Source organism: Lepisosteus oculatus, chromosome 29, assembly GCF_040954835.1.
Source record: "Lepisosteus oculatus isolate fLepOcu1 chromosome 29, fLepOcu1.hap2, whole genome shotgun sequence".
Lineage (NCBI taxonomy): Eukaryota > Metazoa > Chordata > Actinopteri > Semionotiformes > Lepisosteidae > Lepisosteus > Lepisosteus oculatus.
In genome coordinates this window covers 7553287-7567068 of record NC_090724.1, presented here as the reverse complement: position 1 = coordinate 7567068, position 13782 = coordinate 7553287, and the positions used below count along the sequence as shown (strand labels likewise).

General features: G+C 45.7%; 1 protein-coding gene across 3 annotated transcripts in view; it reads left to right on the top strand.

The window, feature by feature from the left end:
- The window catches only part of stk11 (serine/threonine kinase 11), a 44772-nt gene that overhangs the window by 2299 nt on the left and 28691 nt on the right, over positions 1-13782 (top strand). For all 3 annotated transcript variants that reach the window (XM_015365741.2, XM_006639861.3, XM_015365742.2), the window contains exon 3: positions 9609-9692. In XM_015365741.2, the coding sequence (XP_015221227.1) occupies positions 9609-9692 (84 nt within the window). The remainder of the gene's footprint in view (positions 1-9608; positions 9693-13782) is intronic.

Sequence of the window (13782 nt, the reverse complement as noted above, 5' to 3'; positions counted from 1 at the left end):
TGTGGCCAGTTGTGTCCCTGTGAGTATGTGAGAGTAGGCTATCTGAAGCTGCCAAAAGCCTGGGTGGTCTTGAAAGTGTCACTCTGGTCATGGACTTGTAAGGCTATAATTACAGTCATCCCTCGGCCTAAAGGACTAATAGGGAGGAGTGTATATATAGGAGAACAGGGAAGTCCATTACTGCCGAATATCCCTTTTTTTTTCAGCCTAAAAACATGCTATTTCTGCATATACATAATGTATTTTTCTTATGTATGTGCTCTGGAAGTTTTGACTTATTTAACAAGGGCAGTCAACACAGTAAAAATTGTTTCCATGCCTTTTTCAATCGTGAACGCACAAGCTCTTTATTTCATGTTGTAAATATAGCGTATAAATTTTGCTTAAGCATACGGAACACAAATACCTATTGTAAACAGTTGACCTATCCTTATCCTGTATTCTGGAATTTCAGACCTATGTAGTATTTATTTCTACCTTGTTTTATGTGTGGTATTTCTGATTATGCAGACAGAATTCCCCTGGAGTTGAGCTTGTCTGTTAAACCGAGGGTTGACTGTAATGGGAGAGTAATGCTGTAGTTTCTGTCCAGATAGCATCAGTCCGTTCGAGGGGGTGAAAGTCAAGGGAGGTCTGTTTGACAGGAGTACTTGTCTGGGGCCTCAAGAGCGATTGTGAAAAGACGTGACGCAGTGCATTTGCTTAGAAACCCAACTTAAACGGGTGCAAACTGAACTGCATTTTTTTTCTCCCCCGACTTTCATGTGTTTTGCTTGTGAGCAGCCTTTCTCTGTTTATGGCCATTTAAAACGGCAACACGCACAGACACACGGACGGGCTGAGCTGGCCCTGTTTGGCAGCCACCCCTTCTCCAGGAGGTGTACGAGGGCGCGGTCTGGTCAGGGTGGGTTCTCTGCCGAGTCCGGCAGCGAGTCTTTGCGCGAAAGACCACCCCTCGCCTTACCTACATGTGGGAGAGATGCTGCTTTTATATTGCTACCAAAACCTCCAGAAATGCAAGAGCAGCAAACCTTTATTAAGCAGGATAGGCACCTAAAAATAAACACATTATATATTTTTAGCACAGCTTGGTAGGACGCTGAAAGTGAGGATAAGAGGCGATGTGTGGCAGTTTGGTATTTTTTAGGGGCTGTGGGGGTTCTGGAGGGGAGGGAGGGGCAGGGTGCTTTCCTTTTGGAATGGGATGGAAAGACTGGAAGAGCATGGGGGAGTGTAGGATGAGCCCCAGGGCAGCAGGTCTGGGCAGCGGGTCCGAAGGTGGACAGTGGTGTGAGGGGAGTGATTACCAGTTTGTTGCTGGCACACTTATAGTGGTGTTTTTTTTTTTAAAGAAATGATGCGCGGAGATTGTTGTTCAGGGGAAGGAAACCGTTCCGATCATCCAAATGCAGTTCAGCGACGGTGGTGTGGTGCTATGCAGTTCTACTAGGTCTGCGATGTTAGTCTGCTTTTCCTTTTCTGGGGACTTTGGCTTTCTTTGCACAGGAAGGGTCCCAGAGCCCTTGTGCAGTATTAGCTCTGGAAATGCTGTGCCGAGACAGAGGTGCCTTTTCCTATTTTCTTTTCACCACAGTGGTAATAAATAACCGGTGGGGTAGGGTGGGGGCTCCCATTGGTGTACAACAAAGGATGAAAATGTGGCCCCCTCCCTTATTGCCCTCATCCATGCAAAACGAAACCCTCACGACGCAGGCACTCCTACAGAGCGTTCTCTCTCTCTCTTTTTTTTTTTTTAGTGACATTTCGGAAAATGAAGTTTAAAAGGGCGGATGGGAAGTGAAATGCGTGTGCCTGCTTATCACGCCTGCATTCGCATGTTTCTGTGTCGGGAGCATCCCCTGCTTCCCAGGCGGGGAAAAGTCTTCCCGCGGATTCAGGCACTCCTGCTGCCCTGCCGTGTGGCTCAGGAATAAACGGGGTGAAAGTTGCACCTGCAGAGTAGCAGACAAATGCTGGCACAGGACGTCTGCACCTGCACGCCTGCAGTCTTAAAGTCAGAGTGAGATTGCAGGAGCCACCTGTGTGGACTTTGCTGTTGTTTTTAGTATTATGTGTTTTTAATTGGGGGGGGGGAACTCCTGGGAAGTGCAGGAATGCCATGTGCGCTTGTAATATACTGTCTACAGCCTCAGGCCTAATTCAGTGCCACAGGTGAGTACAGTTGGGCAGAGGAAGTGCAGACGAAGGGCACTGGAAGACATTATGGCATCGCCTGCGATTCGCCTGAATGTGTCTTCACAGCCTTGTCCTTCTGCACTTCGGAGACTGTCCATTCTCTTGCTCCTTGCACCTCCCTCTTACCGGTGGAAAAACCAGTCCAGTCCTGACAACTGGTTGATGTGCAGGAAGGCAAAAGTGCATCTGAATGTACAGTGCGTTAGGTGGATAAAGGCGTTTTGCTATCCCGCTGTTAAATCTGACCTTAAAACCACAGACAAACAGCACAGGTATTAATCATGCATAAAAGCTGGAGCTTCAATGCTGTGTTAATGTCTTTGTCTGTGCGGTGCGAGCTGTAAGTCATTTGTGGTGTTGGAGTGTTGCTGGCAGACTGCACGGCTCTGACTTGTCACAGTTCTTCAGATTCCAGTTGCTTGCTTGTGTAAGAAGCACAGTGCCTCTCAGCTGTCTTGTGCATTTATTTAGATTGTACTTGTGTGACGATTTGAAGATTCTGTGTTGCTTTTAGCTCTTCTGTGCTCTCACTGCGAAGCCTGCTGTAGCATGAAACATTGCAAAGCCCTTTGCAATGAATTGAACTTGATTGATTGGTTTTTCTGGCAGTGTGTGAGCAAACTAGAAACTGATTGCCTCACTCTAGAGTAAACATCTGGTGTTGAGCCATCTCCTTGGTATAGGTCCCTCCCACCAGAGAATAGGGTTCCAGCTTAGTTTTTTTTAACTTGCATTGAATTTATGTCGGTGGTTCCCATACTGAGGTTCATTGAGTTAGAAAAGCATTCTTTTTTGCCTCTTGAGGTGGGGAGAAAGGAATATGCAGCATTTTTTGGTTTACTGTATGCAAAAGATGTACAGTGGGTTTTGCTAACAGCTTTGAATACACATCTGAAGGGGTTTGACTATGGTAAGCAAGCTTTGCATTATATTTATAGCTGGCCGCCTCTGTTTGCTATGTTTTCAAATTGGGGCTGGGGAGGACGAAGCTGAAAGAAAAAAGGGCACTGCAGGGCCTCAGTCATGAGATACTTTTGACTAGACAGATGCTCACACACAATTGCTAAAGCCTTGTCAGTGAGGTCACTCATTTATATAATAGTTTACTTTTCTTTTATTTGCTTATGCACTGTATACATAAACCTCTGATTCTGAGGTTTGACTGTTTGATGAAGTGATGGACAGAATTTATTAGCACAGAACTGCCATTTCCTAACAAGACTGTAACCAACAGACAGGACTGTGTGGTTCTGTTCATCATGGTACATTTATAGTGGATCTGACATTCCTCCTGTTCTGACGGGCAACTAGAAGACAGCATTTAGCCAGTCGGTAATACCCGTTCAAGTCGATCATATAAGCTACCAATGTTTTAAAATTGTGCCATTTCTGGTAAGGTAAAACTTGTATAGTCTTCAAATTAATACCTGCAATGATATCGGAACAGCAGCAGAGGACAGAATGTCATTTGATACATTAACTTGTTTGGTTGTTAGTAGCTTATTGTTCTGAGCCAGTGAAGGACATAACATTGATCCCAGGAATGTGTTTGACTCTGCTCTGCACTGATTACAAAGTTGTTATATATTCTTTGCAACATATTGAAGAAAGTTGTGCATCATAATCTACATGTGGAATTGCTAGTGCCTTGCACAATATTGCCATAATATTCCTTCTTCCCCAGATTGGTGTTTGTTAACACTCCTATCTTCTCGACAAAGTGTTTTTCAGAAATAGCTGCTCCTATCTTATAGTTTGTTCTTGTATCATTCTGCACTGGTCTGCATTGAATGTCATCTAATATACTAGGTGTTTGTGGAGTCCTGTTTTTGTGTGTTTGAATTTCCTTTTGTTGCTTCAACAGTGCTTGCTGATGCTTCTGTTTCAGCATCATCTGTGAACTTGACTAGTCTGGTAACTCTTTCCAGAGTCTACTATTTGCATGTGAAGTTGAGGATTTCAGTCTACAAGTTTTGAAAGTTTTAAAAACCCAAATTCCTTTATCTGTACTGCTGTGGTTTTCATATACACACCTTTTTACTGTAGCAATGTTAAAGGTTGTGGACAGAGGAGCATGTGATTAAATATTAATAGTAATTCTGCTACAAACTGAATGATCATGGCAGGTATGAAATTTCAAGCATCATTTCAAATGTCATCCGCGAGTGTTTAGGAGCTTGTCTTGTGAATTGATGTTCTACAATTTAAGAAACTGAGAGTGCCATTTCAGAATATGGTTCAGTTAGAATGATGTAAAATAATTTAAGGCAATAAAAACAGAATAGGTAATAGGGGTAGTTTAAACTGAGCAAATAGGGTAAGCATATGCCATGGGTTTACAGTCACGATCGTTTTCCTGCAGCTGAATGAAGAATTATAACTTTAACTTGTGTCTTGAAGTGTGAAGCTTAGTATATGACCATATACTCAGACAGTCGTAACCTGAAAGCTTTATCATATCTCTCCCTCTTAAAGGAGACTGCAGATTCTTCACTGAGTAGCAGATGTTTTTTTCTCTACCTTAATAGAGCATCTGCATTTTTAATCACACAGTGCAGTTTAATTATTGTCTAGTGAGGCTGAGCCTGGAGCAGTGGCTAAAAATAGTGGAGTGAACTCTTGTTAATATCACATTTTATACAAAGAATGTCTTCTTCATCACTGCGATTTTAGTCTGTTAGGCACTCTGTTTGCCACATTGCCAAGCTGCAGACCTGCTGTTGGCTCTATTGCATTTCAATCCCTCTCGGTTGTTTCGTATTTGTTAATATAATGCGCTGCAGAGCGCGCAGTGTTTGTCCAGCTGCCATGTCGCTGTATCGCTTTGCAAAGCAATCACGCAAGGAAAGAATGCATTAAAGCAGAAAATGACAGATTCCAAGCACTGAAATTACAAGATCAAAACCCCAAAACGCAGGGAAAACCATAATTCAGTAATCCGGCCAAATTAAAGTAATAACAAGCATGGCTTGACTTGCTCAGTCCTGTCACTGTTCTGTAGGCTGACAAAGTCAAGGTCTTCTTTTAGGTTGGGGAAAGAAAGTGAATTTTGTTTTGTGAAGTAGCAAGAAATGGTTTTTGCGGCTTGCCCTGGGTCCTGAGGCTTGAGAGCAATAGGGCTCAATGTTGACTCTTCCTGAAAGAGCACTGCCTTCGCCGATCCGGAGTGATGCTCTCCACTGTTTTCCGGCGGGAGACCCGCATGTCTGATGGATGTGAAGCGATGCTACAGCGAGGTCTTTGAGGGGGGGGGGGGGCAGTCTTGTTCCTTTGTTCTGATCCGGCTGCAGGCCGCTCCGGTGCCGAGGCGACATCGACAGGCGGCGCCGGGACAGACGAGCAACGTCGTGCCAAACCCAGGAGCCACAGGTCCCGGCTTCCATGATGCTGCCGGCGCTGGACCTTCATTGCATAGTGGGGATGGTGCTCCCCTGCGTGGCTGTGGTTGTGGACTGCTTGAAAGCATCTCGTTAACGTTGCATCACGTCGCGCTTAGTTTATGCCGGAATACGTGTTCCAGGAGTATTCAACTGGGCGACGTCCTGGTTAAGAGAGAGAAAAGCAAATTAACAGGGAATTGAGAACTGTTGTTTTTTTTTAAATTTAATTCTTGCTGCCTGGTTGGTTAATGAGCAGCAGCGTCTCTCTGCTTGCTCCTGGAGGAGTTCTGTTATCCCTGCTTCCTCTCTCGCAGACCTCTCCACTGCCAGTTTCCACTTTGCACGTTCCCGCCCCGGCATCATAAGAACCTCTCCTAAAAAGGGCTTGGTTTAGCTTTACTAGCTCTCCCTTCATTCAGAATATTTTGCCGCATTCCTCTCCGGCATAGGCTGCCCGAACTAGCTGGATTAAGGAGTGGCGGGGCTTTGTGACGGAGGTATTGCATAACTCCCCCCTTGCTGTCCTGGCTTGTTCTTGCTTTTGGAATGTCAGGAAGCCAGACTTCACCTTGTGGCCTTAAAGCTGAGAAATAGGTTCAGTGGAAGTCGTACGTAGGGGCTGGGGTTTTGTTTTGCATTCTATAACAGAAATGGGCTGCGCTCAGGTACGGTCCTTACGGAAGCCAACGAGTAAACCTACTGTATAAGGAAGCAGGTGGCTGCATTCCTCTTCTCCAAATGAGTCCTGTTCAGGACCGTAAAGCATGGCTGCTTGTTAACTGAATGAATGTAGGGAAGCTGTGCTGCGGCTGTAGGGCGGAAGGTAACCCACGCATTTCACACGGGCTGCTGGTCCTCCAAAGGCACCTAGTCATGCTGTATTGGCGCTAGCCATTACAAGGCAGAATCCTTCACGAGCTGGAGGTGGCTTCCTCCGGTCAGCTAGTGTGTGTGTGTGTGTGGGGGGGGGTCTCTTTGTAACCATTTCCGTCTTCTAGCTTTCTCACTTGCTGCCTGATGCTTCTTAGGATAGTGGTGCCTAAACTAATGTCCCAGAAGCCCTTGCTCCGTATAATCACTCCCTGCAATGCGAGTCGATGTGGATGTATACAGTACTTAATGGGGGTTAGGCATGGGTTTGGTGTGAGTGGGTTTGCTCTGTGATGGGGTGAGCAGCGAGACAGTCGGGTGCGACTCTGGGGGACAGGCGGCGCTCCTCAGGATCGAGAGGAGCCGGTTGAGGCACCGGTGAGGATGCCCCCCCAGGCTCCTCCTGCTGGAGGTGTGCCAGGCACGATCCTGTGGGAAGAGACCCTGGGACAGGCCCAGGACAGGCTGCAGGGATTATCTCTCTGGAATGCCTGTCTGCTCTGGAATGGGGGTCTGGTGTGCCCTGCTCAGGCTGTTGCCACCACCACGTCCCTCAGATAGAAAATGAGGGGGGGGATGATTAGGGTTGTGGACTCGTAACGGAAAAGTTGTGGGTTCAGATCCCCGGGGGGGACACTGTTGTGGTACTCTTGAGTCATGTGTGTCGCTCAGATTGCCCAGTGATATTAATGAGTGCAAAAGATAAGTTTCTTTACCAAACGAACTAGATGGGCTTCTTCTCGTTTGTAATGTTTATGTTCCTCGGTCAAAGTGTTGGCCGAGCTAATACCTTGTGTGGATTTTATTAGCTGTTTTGCCTTTTAAGAGCGAAGTTGTGGATTTGTAGATCTCACTAGCTATTTTCAAGAGGTGTTGGTCCAGTTGCTGCAGCTTTTAAGACGCCGTCGTGTCCATACTTTTAATTTCTTGTGTGAAACAGACTGGTGCTGATCTTGGTGCAAATTCAAGCAGGGGTTTAAGCAGCAGCTCAAGGGAGTTTCTGGGTTTATTAACTGCGGGTATTTACCCTTTTGTGGCCCAGTATACTTTTAAATATGACCATTATTATACTTGTGTTTTAAGATGAATAAATTGGGGTTGTTTAAAATCAGAAGCAGAGTCCAGTGACACTCAAGTATGATGATGTCTGTAAAGCAAAGGGGAGTCCACCCAGTCCATACTGCTCCAAAATATAAGAGGATATTAAACTGGCTTAAAGCCACTTTAGCAAAAGCATCTCACTTGGACCTTTGCTAGTGGTTCATGATAAGATATAATCTTCAGCACTGTTGTGTGTGCAAAGGCAATGCTCTTGTGGACTGTGTGAAGCTCTTATTGATCATCCCACTGAGGCAAAATGAAAGCAATCCTGGATCAAGGTAAATCACACCTTTGCTGACTGTCTTGAGTTTGTTTTAGTGCCCCCTTTTTAGATTTGGAAGTGTAGCTGAATAAACATCAAAGGCGCAGTGAGGCACTGTCACAGTCCGGGCCGGTTTCCTTCGGGAATGGTGTAGTGGGAGCAGTTCAAGGAAACCCAAAGCTCCTATGCTGGTAATTTCATGCTGCATCCGCTCCAGGGTGAGCAGGTTTCTGTCTCATCAGAGGAGCTGCAGAAACACTCGATGGATTGCACAGCCTGTTAACTCCAAAATGGATCAGACTGCCGTGCAATGGGAGTGGTTAGCAGCAACCATGTCCGTTCAGTGACCAGTTTAGTCAAGAGTCTGTGCACTCCTGCAAGAACAGTTATTGTTGTTGTTGTTATTATTATTATTATTGCTTACACTTATATAGCGCTTTTCTGGACACTTCAGTCATAGCGCATTACAGGTAATGGGGATCCCCTCCACCACCCCCAGTGTGCAGCCCCACCTGGATGACATGACATGGTTATGATATGGTGCAACGTGGGAGCTGATCAAGCTGACAGGTGTCGTAGATCAGTGCTCAGCTTTTCTATGCTTGTTCTGAACAGATCAGCCCGTCTCTTCCCCGAGGTGGTAGTCTAGTTATTTCATGTATCCTAGTGTGGCTCCAGCTTTGATAAATGTGGGAGACCGATGTACCACTATCTCTGGATGCAGGCAGGGAATTGGTAGTTTATCTGTAGTTGCAGTAACAGCAGGTCATGAATCTCTGTGCCTTTCTGTTTGCTGGACATGCATTTACACTACAGCCTCTACCTACCCAGGGGAAGTTGTGATAAATGAAATTGTTGATCCGCACAATTGCGTGTACAGCCAGATTAGATGGACAATAAGGTGGAAGTGGCTAGTAATGCAGAGTAAGGGGCTCTTAGGCCTGCAGCTTGCTTGCGTAACGCAGCCTGAAAGCAAACATGCAGTTCCTAGTTTGAATTGAGTTCTAAAGTCCAGACGTTACTGAACTAAAAATGTTGGTTGTGTTTGAAGACTCTAGAGACAGCGGATCTATTTACTGGATGCCCTAGTTCAGATGTTCCAAGATGGGCAAACACAACCATCTTCACATCATGCATCATTGCAATATGTGGGGCTTTTGTGTCTTGAATAGAACTTTTATTAGAATGCACTCCCCATCAAGGCATACATGACGTTACAAAGTATGTGCATATTTACTGCTTATAGTTAGTGAGCCTTGGGATTCTGTATCCATTGAGTCTATATACTTTGAGTCGATCCATTTAATGTAGTTGATTCTGAGCTCTGCATAAATCCTTTCTTGACAGCTACAGGAAGTTAATAATGCTATTTGATGGCTCCCTCTTGTGGGCAGACTGCAGAATATCTGTTGTTTTTGCCTTTCCTGTACATGTATTTTAAACCTTTAATAATAATATCACTTTATTAACCCTTTACAATTTCTTGCATTAGGAATTATCTTTTCGCATACCCCAGCTTGCTCTCCATGAGACACACAGACAGGGAGAGAAGCTGGGGGTCAGAGCGCAGGGTCTGCCATTGTATGGCGCCCCTGGAGCAGCTGGGGTTAAGGGCCTTGCTCAGGGGCCCAACGGAGTAGGATTCCTCTGCCGGCTGCGGGATTTGAACCGGCAACCTTCCAGCCACAGGCACAGATCCTGAGCCACAGAGCCTTTAACTACAGCATCAAAAACTGCCTTGTCTTTTCTCTCTCTCTCTCTCATGGTCATTAATGTCTTTTTTTTTCTTCCCTTTTCAGAGAGATTCAGCTGTTACGAAGACTACGGCACAAAAATGTTATCCAGCTGGTGGATGTGCTATATAACGAAGAGAAGCAGAAAATATATCCTTTGGATGGGAGAAAGTGGTATCATTTGTTTGTGGCGTGACAGTCCCAGACAAATCTTTGAATCTATGAAACTGAACTTTGCCGTAGTGCCAGTAAGATATGATCAGTAATCTAAGCATCAAGCAATATTCAGAATAGTTTAAAGAACAAGCAGACTGTTTAATTAAACACCTTAGTAGCTTAATATTAATATTGTTGGAATAATGATTAGATAACCACTGCAACAGAATTGTTTTATATAACAAAATGTAGGTATAGTTTTGCTTTCAGAAGGCTGAGAAACGTCCAAATTTCTTGGTGGTGCCCACCCAGCAATATCCTGTGCTTAAGCCCCAGTATCCACTGTAGCATAAGGAGGTTGAGTCCTTCAGCTACCTTAAATCCACTTAATCCCTACCCACTTCAGCAACACAGCCTAGAGACTGTCTGTGTCCATTCTGCATACACATTTTAGTTTTGCTGTACTCCTCAGTTGAGAAAAGTTTGTGGATGTGGTTTGTGCTCATCCTTTGGAAGTGTGCTGTCATGCATCAAAAGGTATGCTAATGCAATGTGACGAGATTATTATATGAATGAAATCTGGATGGTGCAGTTTGCTACCTCGCAGCACTGGGATGCTACTTCCTGGGGTGCTATTTGCACAGTGTTTGTGTGTTCTCCCTGTGGTTTGCATGGGTTTCCTCCGGGTGCTATGGTTTTTCCTCCCACAGTCCTGGTGTTTCTCTGCATGTCTGTCTGTGTGTGATCTGCGATGTACTAGCATCCTGTCCAGGTTGTATCCCTTGCAGGTAGGCCCTGGCTCCCCTTCGACCTAGTAGTGGATAAAGCTGTTAGCAAATGGATGAATGGATTAATGAAATCCACATTGGATAGCATTGCTGGAAAGCCTGATTGCAGCACCTTGCATTACAGTGTTAGGTCTTTTGTTTTTATGTTCTGCCCTTCCAGAGCTGTCAGTTCTATTGATCGCTGGGAAGCAGCTCTTAACCCAGGAGAGGTGGAGCCAGGCAGCTCCAGGCCGATGGTTTTCCAGTCCATTGGCCATTGTGCAGAGCACAGAGATAGGAAAATCTGCCAGACAGAAAGGGAGCAAGCCTGTTCAAGCAGAAAACAAGGCTTAGGTGCAGCACTAATGTGTTCAGAGCTCAAAGACAAGGCGAATGAGTAAGTGCTGTACATTTGGTCTTGTACTCATTCACAGAAGTGCTGAAGGTTTTTTGTGTCTTCATTCAGCAGTTGGAGCCATGGAAAGTTTTTCAGTGAAATTGTTCATATCTGCGGTATTGCAGCAGTGACCAAGTCATGCAGTTTCAACATCTACATATTTTTCCTGTGTGGCTTTACGGTACTCCATCTTCAGCCTAATGTAGAAATGCATGTTCTTTGTGCTTTGAGGCTGCAGTTCTGCTGAATGGCCACTGTGGGCTGCTCTTAGTCTTCTGGCAAATTAAACTTCTGTCACGTGGCGCGGTACTGATCCTGTTAATACAGGCACAGTTCATTTTAATCTCATTGCCTTTTTAGGCACACCATAGTACTTAGAATAGTCACCTTCACAACCTCTTCAGCATTTATGGCTATATTGCTGGATTGTTCAAGTCAGCAGCTGTTTCAACCTGCAACTCACAGCTGGCAGCCTACTGAAGCCCAGCACGTGTGAGCCTGGCCAGTACCTTGGACCTCCTGGGAAAAACTAAGGTTGCTGCTGGAAGAGGTGTTAGTGGGACCAGTAGGGGGCGCTCACCCTGCGGTTTGTGTGGGTCCTTATGCCCCAGTATAGTGACAGGGACACTATACTGTAAAAAGGCGCTGTCCTTCGGATGGAGATGTAAAACCGAGGTCCTGACTCTCTGTGGTCATTAAAAATCCCAGGGTGTTTCTCAAAAAGAGTAGGGGTGTTAACCTAGTGTCCTGGCCAAATTTCCCATTGGCCCTAACCAATCATGGCCTCCTAATAATCCCCATCTCTGAACTGGCTTCATCACTCTGCTCTCCTCCCCACTGGGAGCTGGTGTGTGGGGAGCGGACTGGCGCATCATCCAGGTGGGGCTGCACACTGGTGGTGGTGGAGGGGAGTCCCCATTACCTGTAAAGAGCTCCGAGTGAGTGTCCAGAAAAGTGCTATATAAGTGTAAGGGATTATTAATATTCATATACGTTTTAAAAAGTAATCAGATCATACCCACTAGCCAACCACTTGCCCTTTTATAGTAATAGTTTTTATTGCTGGTGACTTGTTACAAAACCGCTTTTCTCATGAATAAAGGGCTTAGGTGACTGCTTTATGGAATGTAATGGGCAGCGATATCTGATTAGTTAAGCAGCCAGGCTGTATTGCCATCGTTTGAAGAGGATAAAAAAATATGCTTCCTACAAGGTACAAAGTGGTGGCCTCTTATATCAGTATTCTAGTGCCAGCTGCAGGAACACAGACGGGTGTATTCTGTCTCTCCATTAAAAGCAACATTTTGAGTAGGGTGGATTTCGTCAGTAACCTCAAGTGACAAAGCCACTGCATTCAAGTGAGACTTGCCTCTTTCTACTAGTCTAAGGAAATATTAAAGAAAACGGAGTTCTTGCAAACTCCCAGCTCTCTCTCCATCTGCAATTAAATGACCCTGATGCTTCAGCACAGCTCTGGCCGCGCGGGAGTCATGGCGGTAATGGGGATAGTAACAAACACTCTTATTTTCCGTTGCTGAAACCTGACTTCCATCTCAAGGACTTCATCTCTTGGGCCCCTGGCGGCACTCTCCTGCAGCCTCTTGCCCACGACCCATTTCCTCTTTGTTTCTGTCATGTTTGGCCGAGACGTCTTCAAATTCATTGCTTCAATTTTTTAACGCGCAAAAAAAAAAAAAATCACTGTCTGGCTCTCGGGGGGGATGTGTAGGGAAGAATTTGAAATGCGGCCTCTCCAGCCTCTCCTCCTTCTTTTTTTTAACACACGAAAATTGTAACCGGTTGCTGCGTCTGGAGCAGTTGAACCATCCCCTGCAGACATTCCTGTAACGTTGCCCGTTCAGCCGATCTGCTGTGCCTCTGATTCGGTCTCAGTCACTGACTGAGCTGGCGCGGGGGAAGAAGAACTGGGCGACGGGTGCGATTTGGTTCTTTGTTAATTTGTCCTTTTCCTTTTCGCCGTGCGAGAACGCCCCTCCCGCGTTTTCATTCTCAGGGTTTGCTCTCCAGTCGCTGTTTTCCCCCCCTGCCGCATCTGCAGCAATTGACAATTGCTGCAGATGTGACAGCCTCTCACTCTGCGTACAGGGGTTGGTCATCGTGTGTCTTACCTTTGTGTCCTTGCCCGTGTTCAGTGCTGTAAGGGTGGCTCTCTTGTTCTGTATTCCTGTGGGCACTATGGCGGGCCCTTCAGAGATCTTTCTTCCTTGTAAACGGCACATAAGGGTTTGCCCTGGAGATCTTAAAGAACAAAGCGGTAACTTATTTATTTTTTTGGACATGCCAGTTTCATCTGACTTTTTCACAAGATGCAGGAATGCTTTGTCGTCGTTCTTCGTGCAGATGGTCGAGTTTGAAGGTTAGAGTGGTCTGCGCCCGTGGTGACCCGCACACCTGCTGGCTTGTGTTCCAGCCGAGCCCTCAGTGATGCAGTCAGACCCTTCATTACCTTAAGATGAATCTGGACTGTTTGTTCCCGGGTCTCAACGTTTTGGAGCTTTGATCATTTTCTTTGGAAATTGAAATAAGATCCCAAGCTTGTGACTGCAACCAAAATTCAAGTATTCAATTGAAGCAGCGTCTCCGATCGAGTAAGACTTCAGTTATCTGATGAGGGTGAGGCAGTGTGAACACCAGCAGACATGTGGGTCACCAGGACCAGGGTTGTCCTGGGTTGTGAACCACCTTGCTATTGGCTGTGTTTAGTCCCTTCCCACTACTACTAGCCTGGTAGGTGTAAGTAGAGCACCCACAAGCAGTGCGATTGGCGAACACATTTGACCATGCTCCTCAGACCTCTATACCATCTACCTCATTATCATTTCTTATTTATTGCACATCTGCAGTCATTGTTTACATTCAAACTGTTTACTTGTTTTACTTGTACAGTGTCTACTGTTTG